Below are 18,837 nucleotides of genomic sequence, written 5' to 3'. Positions count from 1 at the left end.
GCCCAAGGTGGTTTCACGGTTCCATAACAACCAGGACATTTTTCTGCCTGTCTTCTTTCCGAAGCTTCACCTATCAGATGAGGATCGTCAACTACATACCTTAGACGATAGGTGGGCCCTGGCCTTCAAATCAGCGCAGCTCTTTATAGCGGTGGTGGACAGGATGAAAGGTCTGCCAGTATCATTTGAAGATCTCCTGGATAACTGCCTGCATCTGGGCATGCTACGAGCAGGCCAAAGTCCCGCTGCCGGCCATTGTGACAGTCCACTGTACAAGGGCCCAGGCTTTATCAGCAGCATTCCTTGCACAGATTCCAGTCCAGGACATCTGCAGGGCTGCAATGTGGTCATCGATCCATACCTTCGCATCCCACTACGCCATCATCCAGCAGGCCCGTGACAATGCCAGTTCTAGGAGATCAGTGTTGCAATCGACACGTCCGTGAACCCTGAGCCCGCTGCCAGGGATATTCCTTGTGAGTCACCTAGAATGGAATTGACATGATCAAGCACTTGAAGAAAAAACGGTTACTAACCTTCTGTAACTGTTTTTTGAGATGTGTTGCTCATGTCCATTCCATGGCCTGCCCTCCTATCCCTCTGTCGGAGTTGCTAGCAAGAAGGAACTGAGAGGGTGCAGGGCTGGCAGCTCTCCTTATATGGGCACATAAATGCAGGGCTCCAGGGGCGCTAGGGCTGTCCCTACAGATGCCACTAAGGGAAAAATCTCCAGCAACTGTGCATGTGGTGTGTGCACAACTAGTATGGATGGACATGAGCAACACATCTCGAAGAACAACCCTTACGGAAGGTTAGTAACCATTTTTTGTGGACCAGTGCCCCATTGTGCTAGGTGCTGTACAAACAGAACAGAAAGACAGTACTCACCTAAAGGAGCTTACAGCCTAAATATAGGACAAAGATAACAAATGGATGGAGTACATGGAGTCAGCATGATAAACAGTGGTCTTAGCTCACCAGTAGCCTAACCATTGTCAACCTTTTTGTAGGCATCATGGCAAAGAGTTTTGAGGAGGGATTTGAAAGTGGAGAATGAGATAGCTTTGTGGAAGTTTGGAGGAGCGCCTCCCAAGTGTGAGGAGCAGCACTGGAGAAAATGCTTGTTTGAAAGTGTAACAAATGTGCAGTGGAGGCTGCCACCATGGGTGGATCAGAGGCAAGCATCAACAGCTCATTAGCAAATGAGATAATTGGTAAAGTGAGGATTGACTGTGAAGGGCCTTGAAAACGAATGCAAGCAGGTTTATGTTTGATGTGATAGAGAAGGGAGAGCCAGAAGAGGGATGCAAGAGATGGGTGAGCTGGTCAAAGAGAGAGGCTAGGAAAATTCTTTGCAGCCAGCATTCTGAATGGATATAAGTGAGGCAAGATTGCATTTGTTAAGGCTAGCGAGAAGAATGTTTCAGTAATTGAAATGTGAGACTTGGATGAGAGTTTTAGCTGTGTGGATGGATAGGAAAGGCTATGTCTTAGGCTGTGTCTACACTGCAGAGTTTTGTCGCCAAAAGTTATGCTGTTTTCATTAAAGCACTTTAATTAAACCACTATTGCATGTCCACATTATGCTTCTTGTGTTGGCAGAGTGCATCCACGCTAGCAGCTCTTGCATTGACACTGAGAGCAGTGCACTGTGGGTAGCTATCCCACTGTGCAACTGGCCACAGGGTGCTTTGGGAAGGGTTTGCAATGCCTCATGAGGCAGGTACAGTGTCATATGATGCAGGTTTTTTAATCCCAATGTTCCATGGGGATCCTACTAAATTGCCAGCCACTTTTCAACTGGTGTGTGTAGGGGGGAGTGACAGGGAGCATGGCGGGGAGAGGCAGAGACAGTGTGTGTGTTCCTCTTCCCTGTCCAATTCTCTCTAGCTTCTCATATTCCTCTCCTGGGAATTTCTAGGACTTGAGTGGGCCAAGGAGAAGGGAACTGAAAATAGATGAAGACCTAGATAGACATTTTACATCCTACTCTGTGTTCCCAGTAGCCTTACTCCCACCTTAACTCAGAACCTTAAGTAGAGTAGGAGCTGGCTTAGTACTGAATTATGTATGTTTGTTCTCTTCTCCCCCCCCCCCCCCCCAAGTCACTGAGGAAAGCCAAGAAGAACCAGCCTTCAGAAACTTCATGCAGGAGACGAGGATGAAGTACCAGAATAGAAGCAGCCACTAAGAGACTTTCAGAAGCAAAGCGCTGCAAACCCTTCGACTGGAGGGAACAGCAAGAGCAAAGTGTCCACCACCACCTGTGCTGTGAAGACACCAGTGCAGCCTTGTATGCAATCTAACTTCTGTGAAGCACTTTCTCTAATACTTAAATATCTGTACTTGCAAAATCAGTTGGTTACTGTGAGCTGGAGTTCTGACTTCAGGTGTTTAACCTTTTGCCATTGTGACTTTTAAAACAAAATAAGGATTGCACTTTTCCCTTTTCTCCAAATAGTTTTGCTCCACATTGTTGGGAACTTGAATTCCTGGTGTGTCGTCATTATTGTCTGAAGCTTTGGTCCACCCCTGGGAGTTCAACACCATCCCCGCATTCAAAGCTTATGGTTTCTGTTGGGTGCAGGGGATGGGTGAGACCTCTGCTGGAAGGCTCTTCTGGGAATTGTCTCCCTTTAGTTACGGTGGTGGCTCAAATTCAGAGGGTTGGGGCAATAGTCTTGTGTGATGATAGCCAGAGCCTCAATTTTAAATGTATTCCCTATTAAATTCTGTAGCTAAAATTTGGTCAGAGGCTAGAAAGGTCTTTTCAGGAACTTGTTTCTAAATGGAGTTTTCTCTGAGTGACTGAAACAGGGTAACTGAAATGTCACTGCAATCCCATGTTTGACATTTTATTTTGTTCTGTAATTTATTATAAAGTATTTTTGCTATTGACAAATGGCTTAGTGGTGATTGGGAATGACAGAGTTGAACTTTATGGGAGGTTCATTGAATAAGCTTGCTCTGTATGCTTGCAGCACACCCAGAGGCACAACACTGGGAGTGAGCTGTGTGCCTGAAGCCATAGTATCTTGAGCTGTGAAGCTAAATGGCATTTCATCCTGTGACCAGAGACACTGAAAATGCAGGTGCTGCAGGAAGTGTTGTTAGTGATTCAGTAGCTGGTGCTCCTTCCCGCTCAGTCAGAAATGAACCAATACCCTGCATAGTGTTGTGGGCACTGTGCTGGCCACCTACAATTACGCATCAGTTTCATTCTTATTCCAAATAGTTCTAAAACTTTTTGGCCCCCAAGATAAGCAAAATGAAGGGTGCTATCCAAGTCAGGAAGACGGAAATCTTCCCATTACCTACAGTTACTTATTTGCTATATACATTATCCATCATCAGGAGTTTTTTTCGTAAATTTTAAAGCCAGAAGGGATCACTAATATCATGTAGTCCAACCACCTACATGCACAGGCCATAAAATCACACTCTGTGATCACTACATCAGTCCCATAATTTCTGTTGAGCAAAATCATATGTTTTAGAAAAATATCCAGTCTTGATTTTAAACTTCAAGTGAGAAAATCCACTGTGTTTCTAGGTATGTTGTTCCAATGGTTAATTATAATCACTATTAAAAATGTGCTTCTTATTTCTATTTTGTTTGCAGTATTGTAGCCGTGCTGGCCCCAGGATATTAGAGAGACATGGTGGTTGAGGTAATATCATTGATTGGACCAACTCCGGTTGGTGAAAGAGACAAGCTTTCGAGCTACAGAGAGCTCTTCTTCGGGTCTGGGAAACTATTCAAGGTGAAGTGGCCCGTTAACACCTCTGCAGTCATAGGACAAAGAAGGGGGTTAGTGGGCTACAGATGGTTGTAAAAAGCCATATCATAGGAGCAAACACTTTTTCACAAAGCAGCCACTCCGTATCAGACTTCTCAGCCCTCATCCAGATGGGGTACTTGCACGCCACCTTAATTTAGCTGGATGATAAAAATCATGGTCTTATTAGCGACACTGGATTTATGGCTTGTTACAACAGTCTGTACCCACTAACCCCCCTTTTTTGTCCTGTGACTGCAGAGCTGCACACCCTTCAACAAGCTAGAACGCCATTCCGGCTTCCGCCGCCTCTGCCTCAGTCACTGTTGTGGGGTGTCCCCAAATCCAGCTTCTACAGAAAGAAGGAGAAAGACAAGGGGTTTAGGCAATGGCACACTTCGTCTTCCCGCTCTTCTGCCCAGCCTACCCCCTCTAGAGACCAGGGCAGCCAGAAACAGGCATTTTGAGGATGCGCCCAAGGATGGCAGCCCAGCCACTGCCCAGAATCCACCTCCTGCTTTTTCCTCAACTGTCTACACCCCTTCTGTCAGCCCGGTTGCAGCTGACCTCGGACTGTTGGGTGCTCAACACAGTTTCTTTGGGCTTCATGCTGCAATTTGTGGCAACCCCCCTTCAAGCCTCTGGCTTTCTGTTCTCTCCTCTTCCTTTCTTGGAAGGTTGCATTCTTGGTCACAATAAATTCAGTCCACAGGATCTCTGCGATTAGAGCACTTACCTTGGAATCACCCTATACAGTCTTTTACAAGGACAAGGTCCAATTGCATCCACACCCGGCTTTCCTGCCTAAGGTGGTCTCCCAGTTTCACATGGGCCAGGACATTTATCTGCCCGTCTTTTTTCCAAAGCCACATAAGCTGGAGGAGGAGAGTAGCTGCATTCCCTAGATGTCAGAAGGGCGCTAGCCTTCTACATTGAAGGGACCAAGCCATTCCGCAAATCGACACAGCTGTTCATCGCGGTGGCTGACAGGATAAAAGGTCATCTGGTGTCCGCTCAAAGACTTTCTTCTTGGATCACCGCCTGCATTTGCTACTGCTATGACCAGACGAAGGTGCCACCTCCAGCGATTGTCACTGCCCACTCAACCAGAGAGCAAGCCTCTTCAGCAGCTTTCGTAGCCCAAGTGTCTGTCCAGGACATCTGTATGGCGGCATCTGGTCATCTGTCCACATGTTCACGTCCCATTACATGCTTACCCAACAGGCCTGGGACAATGCTGGCTTCAGTAAAGCAGTACTGCAAGCAGCTAGGCTGTGAACTCTGAGCCCACCTCCGAGGATACTGCTTATGAGTCACCTAGAATGGAATCAACATGAGCAAGCACTCGAAGAAAAAACGGTTACCTGCTTTTCATAACTGTTGTCCTTTGAGATGTTTTGCTCACATCCATTCAATTACCTGCCCTCCTGCCCCTATGTTGGAGTTGCAGGCAAGAAGGAACTGAGAAGGTCGTTGGGTTGGTGGCACCCGATATACCAACGTATGACTGCAGCACTCAAGAAGGCATCACAGCTGACCATGTGGATACTGCTAAGGCAAAAGTCTCAGACGACTATGCACATGGGCGCACATACACCTAGAATGGAATGGACATGAGCAACACATCTCAAAGAATAACAGTTATGAAAGGTAGGTAACCATTTCTTCTTTGCCCTTCTGAAAATTTAGTCACCTCCACAAGTGACATGTCCAACTCGCAACTCAAAGCTTCTTTTCCCACTTGTATCCACTAAATGTACAGTAGAACCTCTGAGTTGCGAACTGACCAGTCAATCACACACCTCATTTGGAACCAGAAATACACAATCAGGCGGCAGCAGCAGAGACCAAAAAACTGCAAATACATTACAGCACTGTGCTAAACATAAACTACTTTAAAAAAGGAAAGTTTAAACAAACATTTGACAGGATAAGTAAACTGTTTCTGTGCTTGTTTTATTTAAATTAAGATGTTTAAAAGCAGCATTTTTCTTCTGCATAGTAAAGTTTCAAAGCGGTATTAAGTCAATGTTCAGTTGTAAACTTTTGAAAGAACCACGATAACGCCTTGTTCAGAGTTACAAACATTCCAGAGTAATGAACAACCTCCATTCGAGGTCTTTATAACTGAGGTTCTACTGTATTTTTACTGAGATTTAGCCCTGGTCTACACTAGGACTTTAGGTCGAATTTAGCAGCATTAAATCGATGTAAACCTGCACCCGTCCACACGATGAAGCCCTTTATTTCGACTTAAAGGGCTCTTAAAATCGATTTCCTTACTCCACCCCTGACAAGCGGATTAGCGCTTAAATCGGCCTTGCCGGGTCGAATTTGGGGTACTGTGGACACAATTCGACGGTATTGGCCTCCGGGAGCTATCCCAGAGTGCTCCATTTTGACCGCTCTGGACAGCACTCTCAACTCAGATGCACTGGCCAGGTAGACAGGAAAAGAACCGCGAACTTTTGAATCTCATTTCCTGTTTGGCCAGCGTGGCAAGCTGCAGGTGACCATGCAGAGCTCATCAGCAGAGGTGACCATGATGGAGTCTCAGAATCGCAAAAGAGCTCCAGCATGGACCGAACGGGAGGTACGGGATCTGATCGCTGTATGGGGAGAGGAATCCGTGCTATCAGAACTCCGTTCCAGTTTTTGAAATGCCAAAACCTTTGTCAAGATCTCCCAGGGCATGAAGGACAGAGGCCATAACAGGGACCCGAAGCAGTGCCGCGTGAAACTGAAGGAGCTGAGGCAAGCCTACCAGAAAACCAGAGAGGCGAACGGCCGCTCCGGGTCAGAGCCCCAAACATGCCGCTTCTATGATGAGCTGCATGCCATTTTAGGGGGTTCAGCCACCACTACCCCAGCCGTGTTGTTTGACTCCTTCAATGGAGATGGAGGCAATACGGAAGCAGGTTTTGGGGACGAAGAAGATAGCTCACAGCAAGCAAGCGGAGAAACCGGTTTTCCCGACAGCCAGGAACTGTTTCTCACCCTGGACCTGGAGCCAGTACCCCCTGGACCCAGCAGGCGGAGAAGGGACCTCCGGTGAGTGTACCTTTTAAAATACTATACATGGTTTAAAAGCAAGCATGTGAAAGGATTACTCTGCCCTGGCATTCGCGGCTCTCCTGGATATACTCCCAAAGCCTTTGCAAAAGGTTTCTGGGGAGGGCAGACTTATTGCGTCCTTCATGGTAGGACACTATACCACTCCAGGCCAGTAACACGTACTCAGGAATCATTGTACAACAAAGCATTGCAGTGTATGTTTGCTGGCGTTCAAGCAACATCCGTTCATGTGTTATCCTCAGGAGAGTGAGATATAATCCATGGTCACCTGGTTGAAATAGGGTGCTTTTCTTCAGGGGACACTCAGAGGAGCCCATTCCTGCTGGGCTGTTTGCCTGCGGCTGAACAGAAATGTTCCCCGCTGTTAGCCACAGGGAGGGGGGAGGGTTGAGGGGGTAGCCACGCGGTGGGGGGAGGCAAAATGCGACCTTGTAACGAAAGCACATGTGCTATGTATGTAATGTTAACAGCAAGGTTTACCCGGAAAGAGTGTAGCCAGTGTTTTATAAAATGTGTCTTTTTAAATACCGCTGTCCCTTTTCTTTTCTCCACCAGCTGCATGTGTTTCAATGATCACAGGATCTTCTCCTTCCCAGAGGCTAGTGAAGATTAGAAAGAAAAAAAAACGCACTCGAGATGAAATGTTCTCCGAGCTCATGCTGTCCTCCCACACTGACAGAGCACAGACGAATGCGTGGAGGCAAATAATGTCAGACTGCAGGAAAGCACAAAATGACCAGGAGGAGAGGTGGCGGGCTGAAGAGAGTAAGTGGCGGGCTGAAGAGAGTAAGTGGCGGGCTGAAGAGAGGGCTGAAGCTCGAATGTGGCGACAGCGTGTTGAGAGGAGGCAGGATTCAATGCTGAGGCTGCTGGAGGACCAAACCAGTATGCTCCAGTGTATGGTTGAGCTGCAGCAAAGGCAGCTGGAGCACAGACTGCCACTACAGCCCCTGTGTAACCAACCACCCTCCTCCCCAAGTTCCATAGCCTCCACACCCAGACGCCCAAGAACGCGGTGGGGGGGCCACCGGCCAACCAGCCACTCCACCACAGAGGATTGCCCCAAAAAAAGAAGGCTGTCATTCAATAAATTTTAAAGTTGTAAACTTTTAAAGTGCTGTGTGGCATTTTCCTTCCCTCCTCCACCACCCCTCCTGGGCTACCTTGGTAGTCATCCCCCTATTTGTGTGATGAATGAATAAAGAATGCATGAATGTGAAGCAACAATGACTTTATTGCCTCTGCAAGAGGTGATCAAAGGGAGGAGGGGAGGGTGGTTAGCTTACAAGGAAGTAGAGTGAACCAAGGGGCGGGGGGTTTCATCAAGGAGAAACAAACAGAACTTTCACACCGTAGCCTGGCCAGTCATGAAACTGGTTTTCAAAGCCTCTCTGATGCGTACCGCACCCTCCTGTGCTCTTCTAACCGCCCTGGTGTCTGGCTGCGCATAACCAGCAGCCAGGCGATTTGCCTCAACCTCCCACCCCGCCATAAACGTCTCCCCCTTACTCTCACAGATATTGTGGAGCACACAGCAAGCAGTAATAACAGTGGGAATATTGGTTTCGCTGAGGTCTAACCGAGTCAGTAAACTGCGCCAGCGCGCCTTTAAACGTCCAAATGCACATTCTACCACCATTCTGCACTTGCTCAGCCTGTAGTTGAACAGCTCCTGACTGCTGTCCAGGCTGCCTGTGTACGGCTTCATGAGCCATGGCATTAAGGGGTAGGCTGGGTCCCCAAGGATACATATAGGCATTTCAACATCACCAACAGTTATTTTCTGGTCTGGGAATAAAGTCCCTTCTTGAAGCTTTTGAAACAGACCAGAGTTCCTGAAGATGCGAGCGTCATGTACCTTTCCCGGCCATCCCACGTTGATGTTGGTGAAACGTCCCTTGTGATCCACCAGAGCTTGCAGCACTATTGAAAAGTACCCCTTGCGGTTTATGTACTCGCCGGCTTGGTGCTCCGGTGCCAAGATAGGGATATGGGTTCCGTCTATGGCCCCACCACAGTTAGGGAATCCCATTGCAGCAAAGCCATCCACTATGACCTGCACATTTCCCAAGGTCACTACCCTTGATATCAGCAGATCTTTGATTGCGTGGGCTACTTGCATCACAGCAGCCCCCACAGTAGATTTGCCCACTCCAAATTGATTCCCAACTGACCGGTAGCTGTCTGGCGTTGCAAGCTTCCACAGGGCTATCGCCACTCGTTTCTCAACTGTGAGGGCTGCTCTCATCTTGGTATTCATGCGCTTCAGGGCAGGGGAAAGCAAGTCACAAAGTTCCATGAAAGTGCCCTTACGCATGCGAAAGTTTCGCAGCCACTGGGAATCGTCCCAGACCTGCAACACTATGCGGTCCCACCAGTCTGTGCTTGTTTCCCGAGCCCAGAATCGGCGTTCCACAGCATGAACCTGCCCCATTAGCACCATTATGCATGCATTGGCAGGGCCCATGCTTTCAGAGAAATCTGTGTCCATGTCCTGATCACTCACGTGACCGCGCTGACGTCGCCTCCTCGCCCGGTAGCGCTTTGCCAGGTTCTGGTGCTGCATATACTGCTGGATAATGCGTGTGGTGTTTAATGTGCTCCTAATTGCCAAAGTGAGCTGAGCGGACTCCATGCTTGCCTTGGTATGGCGTCCGCACAGAAAAAAGGCGCGGAATGATTGTCTGCCGTTGCTCTGACGGAGGGAGGGGCGACTGACGACACGGCTTACAGGGTTGGCTTCAGGAGGCTAAAATCCACAAAGGGGGTGGCTTTACATCAAGGAGTAGTTCAGGCAGGACTTCACGGAGGGTTCCAATAAGAAATGGTGCACCTAAGTTATTGTTCTTATTGGAACAAGGAGGTTAGCCTGGCCTCTGATTGATACATGGCTAGATCTACCTCGCAGCACCTTCTCTGTGAGTGACTGCAGTGTGACCTAGAGGAATGAGTCCCCTAGACAGGGCAGGAGGCAAATGAGTACAAAACAAATCTGGTCTATTTCTTGTTTTGATCCACTCCATCTATCTTTTACATCTTTGGCTGGCAGCAGACGGTGCAGAAGGACATATTGCCTGCCTGCTCACCATAAGACGGTTCAATAGGACTGACTGCCGGACTAAAAAAAATGACCTGGTCAAGTCACTAAAAATTTAGTCCCTGCGCCCATGTCTGCCCAGGCGCTCCTGATCACACAGGCGACCAGGAGCACCTCGGACATGACGAGGACGGCTACCAGTCGTATTGTACCGTCTGCTGCCACAAGGCAATGGGTTGCTGCTACTGTGTAGCAATGCCGTGCCGCGTCTGCCAGCACCCAGGAGACATACGGTGACGGTTACCTGAGCGGGCTCCATGCTTGCGGTGGTATGGCGTCCGCACAGGTAACTCAGGAAAAAAGGCGCGAAACAATTGTCTGCCCTTGCTTTCACGGAGGGAGGGAGGGAAGGGGGGGACTGACGATATGTACCCAGAACCACCCGCGACAATGTTTCAGCCCCATCAGGCATTGGGATCTCAACCCAGAATTCCAATGGGCAGCAGAGACTGCGGGAACTGTGGGATAGCTACCCACAGTGCAACGCTCCAGAAGTCGACTCTAGCCTCGGTACTGTGGAAGCACTCCGCCGAGTTAATGCACTTCTGTGGGGACACACACACTCGAATATATAAAACCGATTTCTAAAAAACCGACTTCTATAAATTCGACCTTATTCCGTAGTGTAGACATACCCTTAGACTAGTAATTGCATTTGTCTGCTCCTACCACAAAGCTGCTACCTGGAGGTAGACAACTCTCCTCTGCAGCAGACAGCTTTTATCCAGACAGGTTTCAGAGTAGCAGCCGTGTTAGTCTGTATTCGCAAAAAGAATAGGAGGACTTGTGGCACCTTAGAGACTAACCAATTTATTTGAGCATAAGCTTTCGTGAGCTACAGCTCACTTCATCGGATGCATTCACGAAAGCTTATGCTCAAATAAATTGGTTAGTCTCTAAGGTGCCACAAGTCCTCCTTTTCTTTTTATCCATACAGTAACTCAAAAATGTCTCTGCGAGAAAGATGATGTCACATACTGCCCCTTCATCATCAGATGCCTCTTATGTATTCCCACTGGTAGGATTCAAGGTGCCTGTGCTGTGTCATGGTGATCTGGAACCTTTTGGAAAGTCATGCCCTTTGGGCATTGTGTTTTGGATCAGGAGTTAAATAAAAAAGGCGGAGCTCCACTGATGTCAGCTCCTTTGGCTGCCATTGGTGTTACGAATTACACCTTGTAAGACACGCACACAACTGCTACGAATTACACCTGGTAGGACACGCACACAAGTGCTACGAATTACACCTGGTAGGACACGCACACAAGTGCTACGAATTACACCTGGTAGGACACGCACAGTTCGAATCTATGCTGAGGCACAGAAACAAAGTCCACAACTGCAGAGTTCCCAAAAGACACTAAGTTTATTATGCTCGAGCGTGGTGCCCCCCTGCTAGCCAGGAGGGGACCCTGAATACAGATTATACAAAGGCTATATACTTTTTAGCAAAGCATGTTGCCCTCGTGCATCGGAAACCTTAGCCAATAAACAAACCCTTGTCTTATCTACCACCTATCCCTGCTTGGTGCATTCCTCGTGCTATACCAGTATGTTAATTACACAGCATGGTTCTAAAGCCATGCATCAGTAACTTTTATTATCAGGATCGGAGGCCTCACATCAAGGCCAAGAGACAGGGAGTTAGAGACTGACAAAAACCAGATACTGCAAATCAAGGCAGGCTGGAGACAAGGAGGAGGATTTTCACATGGATTCAGTATCTAAGGATTACTCCTCCTGGTGTATGATGTGCTGGCATTTAAACAATGGTGGGTCCCAAACCAAAATGGAGTCACGTGCTAACTTTTCCTTAACATTGGCTATAGATGTGTGAGTAACCTTGCTGTTGTAACGATCTGACTTTTTCAGGCAGCTTTAACCTGAACACCTTTTTTGTTTCTTTTCTGAATGGAGATAAGAATGTTAGGTTAGGTGTCTCACATTTACCTCAAAACAATAGAACTGAATAAAGAACTATGTTTTACCTCAGTGTGTTACAGCAGTTTAGTCAAGTTGGTGCCAGTCATGGCAGACCTCAAAAAGAGGTTATAAAGCCTTCATTCATGCATCTGCTGCCTCTCAGGGAAACAGATTTTTCACCACCTCCTGAACCATGCAAATTCTGACAGTTTCTCTTGGACCTGGCAACAATTCAGGCCTTTGTATTGAAGCGGTAACTAGGAGTATGTCTACACTACGAAATTAGGTCGATCTTATAGAAGTGGATTTTTAGAAATCGATTTTATACAGTCAATTGCGTATGTCTACACTAAGCGCATTAAGTTGGTGGAGTGCATCCACAGTACTGTGGCAAGAGTCGACTTTCAGAGCATTGCACTGTGGGTAGCTATCCCACAGTTCCCGCAGTCTCCGCTGCCCATTGGAATTCTGGCTTGAGCTCCCAATGCCTGATGGGGCAAAAACATAGTCACTGGTGGTTTTGGGTACATGTTGTCCGTTGCCCTTCCTTCCATAAAAGCAACAGCAGACAATCGTTTCATGTCTTTTTTCCATGCAGACGACATACTGCTGTCAGCAGATGGTGCAGTAGGACTGCTAACCGTTGTCATCATCCACAGCTTCCGCTGCATCTCTGCTCTGCTGCTCTTGTCTCAATAGCGAATTTCTCCATGTTGTCTGTCATGTGCTCCCAGGTACTTGTGTTCTTCCTCGGGAAATGTGTGCAGTGCTAACTGTCATCCTCCACCGCTTCCGCTGCAACTCTGCTCTCCTGGTGCCATGAATCCACCTCGCAGGTCATAGAATCATAGAATATCAGGGTTGGAAGGGACCTCAGCAGGTCATCTAGTCCAACCCCCTGCTCAGAGCAGGACCAATCCCCAACTACATCATCCCAGCCAGGGCTTTGTCAAGCCTGACCTTCAAAGCCTCAAAGGAAGGAGATTCCACCACCTCCCTAGTAAACGCATTATAGTGCTTCACCACCCTCCTAGTGAAAATGTTTTTCCTAATATCCAACCTAAACTTCCCCCACTGCAACTTGAGACCATTACTCCTCGTTCTGTCATCTGCTACCACTGAGAACAGTCTAGAGCCATCCTCTTTGGAACCCCCCTTCAGGTAGTTGAGAGCAGCTATCAAATCCCCCCTCATTCTTCTCTTCCGCAGACTAAACAATCCCAATTCCCTCAGCCTCTCCTCATAAGTCATGTGTTCCAGCCCCCTAATAATTTTTGTTGCCCTCCGCTGGATGTTTTCCAATTTTTCCACATCCTTCTTGTAGTGAGGCCCAAAACTGGACACAGTACTCCAGATGAGGCCTCACCAATGTTGAATAGAGGGGAACGATCATGTCCCTCGATCTGCTGGCAGTGCCCCTACTTATACATCCCAAAATGCCATTGGCCTTCTTGGCAACAAGGGCACACTGTTGACTCATATCCAGCTTCTCTTCCACTGTAACCCCTAGGTCCTTTTCTGCAGAACTGCTGCCCAGCCATTCGGTCCCTAGTCTGTAGCGGTGCATGGGATTCTTCTGTCCTAAATGCCGGACTCTGCACTTGTCCTTGTTGAACCTCATCAGATTTCTTTTGGCCCAGGTCCTCTCATTGTTCTGTATAAATATCTATTCTCATGGCATCCATCATCATCTACCATTTCTGCTGCAACTCTGCTGTCCTGCAGACGCCATACCATGGCAAGCATGGAGCCCGCTCAGCTCACCACTGCTGTTGTGAGCATTGCAAACACCTCATGCATTATCCTGCACTATGTGTAGAACCTGCAAGAGGAGGCAATGACAGCGTGATCACGATAGTGATGAGGACATGGACACAGACTTCTCTCAAAGCACAGGCCCTGGCAATTTGGACATCATGGTGGTAATGGGGCAGGTTCATGCTGTGGAATGCCGATTCTGGGCCCTGGAAACAAGCACAGACTGGTGGGACCGCATAGTGTTGCAGGTCTGGGATGATTCCCAGTGGCTGTGAAATTTTCACATGCATAAGGGCACTTTCATGGAGCTTTGTGACTTGCTTTCCCCTGCCCTGAAGCGCAAGAATACCAAGATGAGAGCAGCCCACACAGTTGAGAAGTGAGTGGTGATAGCCCTCTGGAAGCTTGCAACGCCAGACAGCTTCCGGTCAGTCGGGAATCAGTTTGGAGTGGGTAAATCTACTGTGGGGGCTGCTGTGATCCAAGTAGCCAACACAGTCACTGAGCTGCTGCTATCAGATGTTCTTGTCAACTTCTAGAAATGGCCCACCTTGATTATCATTACAAAATGTCCCGCCCTCCCCCCCCCCCCCCCCCCGCTCTCCTGCTGGTAATAGCTCACCTTAAGTGATCACTCTCATTACAGTGTGTATGGTAACACCCATTGTTTCATGTTCTCTATGCATATAAATCTCCCCACTGTATTTTCCACTGCATGCATCCGATGAAGTGAGCTGTAGCTCACGAAAGCTTATGCTCAAATAAATTGGTTAGTCTCTAAGGTGCCACAAGTACTCCTTTTCTTCTTGCCAAAACAGACTAACACGGCTGCTACTCTGAAACCTATCAAGGGTAGTGACTCAGGGAACCCCATTGCAGCAAAGCCATCCACTATGACCTGCGCATTTCCCAAACTGTGGTGGGGCGATAGACGGAACGCATATCCCTGTCTTGGGACCGGACCACCTTGGCAGCCAGTATGTAAACCGCAAGGGGTACTTTTCAATGGTGCTGCAAGCACTTGTGGATCACAAGGGACGTTTCACTGACATCAACGTGGGATGGCCGGGAAAGCTGCATGATGCTTGCATCTTCAGGAACTCTGGTCTGTTTGAACAGCTGCAGGAAGGAACTTACTTCCCAGACCAGAAAATTACCGTTGGGGATGTTGAAATGCCTATCGTTATCCTTGGGGACCCAGCCTACCCCTTGATGCCACAGCTCATGAAGCCATACACAGGCATCCTGGACAGTAGTCAGGAGCAGTTCAACTCTAGGCTGATCAAGTGCAGAATGGTGGTAGAATATGCATTTGGACATTTAAAAGCGCGCTGGCACAGTTTACTGACTAGACCTCAGTGAAACCAGTATTCCCATTGTTATTGCTGCTTGTTGTGTGCTCCACAATATCTGTGAGAGTAAGGGGGAGATGTTTATGGCGGGGTGGGAGGTTGAGGCAAATCGCCTGGCAGCCAATTACATTCAGCCAGACACCAGAGCGATTAGAAGAGCACAGCTGGGCACCCTGTGCATCAGAGAAGCTTTGAAAACCAGTTTCATGGCTGGCCAGGCTACAGTATGACAGTTCTGTTTGTTTCTCCTTGATGAAAACCTGCCCCCTTGGTTGACTCTACTTCCCTGTAAGCCAGCCGCCCTCCCCACTTTGATCACCGCTTTCTGAGTCAATAAAGTCATTGTTTCAAAATCATGCATTCTTTCTTAATTCATCACACAGATGGGGGAAAACTCTCAAGGTAGCCCAGGAGGGGTGGGTGAGGGGAGGAGGGAAGGACAAGGCCACACTACGGTTCAAAAATTATTGAATGCCAGCCTTCTGTTGCTTGGGCAATCCTCTGGGGTGGAGTGGCTGGGTGCCGGTAGCCACCCCCTCCCCCACCCCCCTGCGTTCTTGGGCGTCTGGGTGAGAAGGATATGGAACTTGGGGAGGAGGACAGGCAGTTATACAGGGGCTGCAGAGGTGGTCTGTGCTCCTGTTGCCTTTCCTGCAGCTCCACCAGATGCCTGAACATGTCAGTTTGCTCCCCCATTATTCAGCATTGCATCCTGCCTCCTCTCATCATGTTCATTTAATGCTTTCCTGGTCTCTGCCATTGTTTGCCTCCATGCATTCTGCTGAGCTCTTTCAGTGCGGGAGGACTGCGTGAGCTCTGAGAACATTTCATCGCAAGTGCGTTTTTTTCACCTTCTAATCTGCACTAGCCTCTGGGACGGAGATGATGGGGGAGTGTAGAAACATTTGCAGCTGCAGAAGAAAAAAAGGGAGAGTAGTATTTAAAAAGATACATTTTAGAGAACAAAGGGAAGACTATTTCACACTGATCAAGCGATTCACATTACATAGCACGTGCTTTTGGTACAAGGTCACATTTTGCCTCTTATATTGAGTGCCTGCTGGTTTGGTGTGAGACATCACACATGCTCGGCTGGGCAACAGAATTCGGCTTCCAGGCGGCCATAGTAAGGAAAAGGGTTTCAACTTCTTCAACCTTCATAACATGTGGGAATGGTTTCAAACAGCAGCGCCCTCCTTTCCCATACCAAGCAAAGCCCGTTGGGTTGGCCATTTAAAAAGAGGGGCTGCGGTTTTAGGGTGAATGTGCAGCACAACCCAACCCCCCCACACACACCTAATTCTCTGGGATGATCGCTTCACACACACACCCCCCACACACACCTGCACCACATGGCTAGTATCAGGGAAGATCTCTGTCAGCCAAACGCAAACAGCTCAGCATGAACGGGCCTCCCCCACTGCATGGCTAACAGTGGGGATGATTTCTTTTCAGCCAAAGGCAAACAGCCCAGCAGGAACGGGCACCTCTGAATGTCCCCTTAAACAAATTTCCCATATTTGAACCAGGTGACGATGAATGATATCACTCTCCTGAGGCTAACACAAAGAGAAAAAGAACAAATGTTGCTTGAATGCCACCAAAGCCCAGGCCCATTCACTGCAATGCTTTGTTCTGCAATGATTCCAGACTACTTGCTACTGGCCTGGCGTGGTAAGTGTCCTACCATGGAGGATGGAATAAGGCTGATCTCCCCAGAAACCTTCTGCAAAGGCTTTTAGAGAACCTCCAGGAGAGCTTCATGGACATGTCCCTGGAGGATTCCCGCTCCATCCCCAGACACGTTAACAGACTTTTCCAGTAGCTATACTGGCCGCGAATGCATCCCAAGTCTTCAGGGCAAATTAATCATTAAACATGCTTGCTTTTAAACCCTGTATTATATTTACAAAGGTACACTCACCAGAGGTGCCTTCTCCGGTTTCATGGTCCGGGAGCCCACCTTGGGAGGGTATTGGCTCCAGGGTGATGAACAGTTCCTGGCTGCCAGGGAGAAGGGATTCTCCGCTTGCCTGCTGTGTGCTATCCTCAACCTCCTCCTCATCCACAAAATCCTCATCCCTGTTGTGTGAGACTACCCCCTTGCAAGTGTCCATGGACAGTGGTGGGGTAGTGGTAGGGGTAGGGGCGCTCGCTAGAATTGCATGCAGCTCATCATAGAAGCGGCATGTCTGGGGCTCTGACCCGGAGTGACCGTTTGCATCCTTTGTTTTTTGGTAGGCTTGCTTCAGCTCCTTAACTTTCACGCGGCACTGCTGTGTCCCTGTTGTAGCCTCTGTCCATCATGCCCTTGGAGATTTTGGCAAATATATTGGCATTTTGTCTTTATGGAGTTCTGCCTGCATGGATTCTTCTCCCCATACAGCAATCAGATCCAGTGTCTCCCATTAGGTCCATGCTGGAGCTCTTTTGCTATTCTGGGACTCCATGGTCACCTGTGCTGATCAGCTCACCACGCTGGCCAAACAGGAAATGAAATTCAAAAGTTTCTGGGGCTTTTCCTGTCTACCTGGCCAGTGCATCGAAGTTGAGAGTGCTGTCCAGAGCAGTCACAATGGAGCACTCTGGGATAGCTCCTGGAGGCAAATACCATCGAATTGCATCCACACTACCCCAAATTTGACCCAGCAAGGTCAATTTTAGCGCTACTCCTCTCACCAGGGAGGAGTACAGAAATCGATTTTAAGAGCCCTTTAAGTTGACAAAACCGATGAAGTGAGCTGTAGCTCACGAAAGCTTATGCTCAAATAAATTGGTTAGTCTCTAAGGTGCCACAAGTACTCCTTTTCTTTTTTCAGGACAGGATTGTATTCCTAACAGCCGAATAGCACCTTCTTTCAATGTGCCTAGTTTGGAATGTGAGGATGCGACCGGTCACTTCCCCGTTTATGGCTGCCTGTTGCTTAGCCAAAGGCCTTAATCTAAGAATAGGGCTTCAGACTGTCACAGTAAGAGAAGGACCTTACACTGGCAGACAGTGATTTTGATTCTTTCTTTTATACCTCTAACTAGCCAAGTGATAAGAATACACCTAAATTCTTCGAGTACAGGCCTTTACCGACAGGCCTGAATATCTATATCCTAACATGTGGGATGCTAGAATGCTTCACCACGACCCTTGCAAAGAGTGAGTGCTCTTTTCCCCATGTGGAGTGCCCTGTGCGTGCCCTCCCACTCCTCCCCCCCCATGCACACGCCAACACTTACCATGTTTTGGGTGTTCACAGAGATGTGTGCCTGGCTAGGGTCAGTGAGAAAGTGATTGCAATGTTGCAAAAGGTGTATTTAACTGAAATGTTTCAATACTGTGCATGAATTTAACAATCCCGCTTCTGTGCATTGTCTCCTGTGCTTCACCAGATGCAAACGCCTTCAGGAACACTCCAGGCACCCTGGTCGAGCGTCTCCACCAGATAAGAAAGCGTCCAAGATGCAGCAAAGAAATGTTCTGGGAGGTACTGCAGTGCGCCAATGAAGGAAAAAAGGGAACACAAGGAGTGCTGGGAAGCTGAATGGCAGGATAGAAAAGAGAATCACGTGTTTGTTAATGATGCAACTGAGTGGATGATTAAAGTAATGGAGGAGCAGAGGTAGATCCTGATGTCCTTAATGCTGCAGACTGAGCAGATCCGTGCTCTACCTCCACTGCAGTACGTTCCAAACTGTCCCATTGCCCCTCCTCCCCCCACACTCTGCCCACACCGTCCTTTCCGGGACTTCTCGGTTTCCCCTTCATTCCACCCCGTCCTACAACTTTCACAATGATAGCTAGGCCTACACACAGTTATGAAAGTCTGCCCTTCGCTAGTTACTCCTTTACCACCAAGCATCT

General features: G+C 48.3%; 1 protein-coding gene across 3 annotated transcripts in view; it reads left to right on the top strand.

Moving 5' to 3' along the window:
- The window catches only part of GPN1 (GPN-loop GTPase 1), a 77,302-nt gene extending 58,727 nt beyond the window's left edge, over positions 1-18,575 (top strand). For 2 of the 3 annotated variants that reach the window (XM_074947235.1, XM_074947233.1), the window contains one exon: positions 18,366-18,575. In XM_074947235.1, the coding sequence (XP_074803336.1) occupies positions 18,366-18,517 (152 nt within the window). In that variant the 3' untranslated portion in view covers positions 18,518-18,575. Of the gene's footprint in view, positions 1-2,105; positions 3,474-18,365 lie in introns of those variants that run through there. The other variant, XM_074947234.1, reaches the window with a different exon arrangement.
- The last annotated feature ends 262 nt before the right edge of the window (positions 18,576-18,837 follow it).

This window comes from Natator depressus, chromosome 3, assembly GCF_965152275.1.
Source record: "Natator depressus isolate rNatDep1 chromosome 3, rNatDep2.hap1, whole genome shotgun sequence".
In the NCBI taxonomy this organism is placed as follows: domain Eukaryota; kingdom Metazoa; phylum Chordata; order Testudines; family Cheloniidae; genus Natator; species Natator depressus.
The sequence above is the reverse complement of the archived record's forward strand: the minus strand, read 5'-3'. Positions and strand labels throughout refer to the sequence as shown.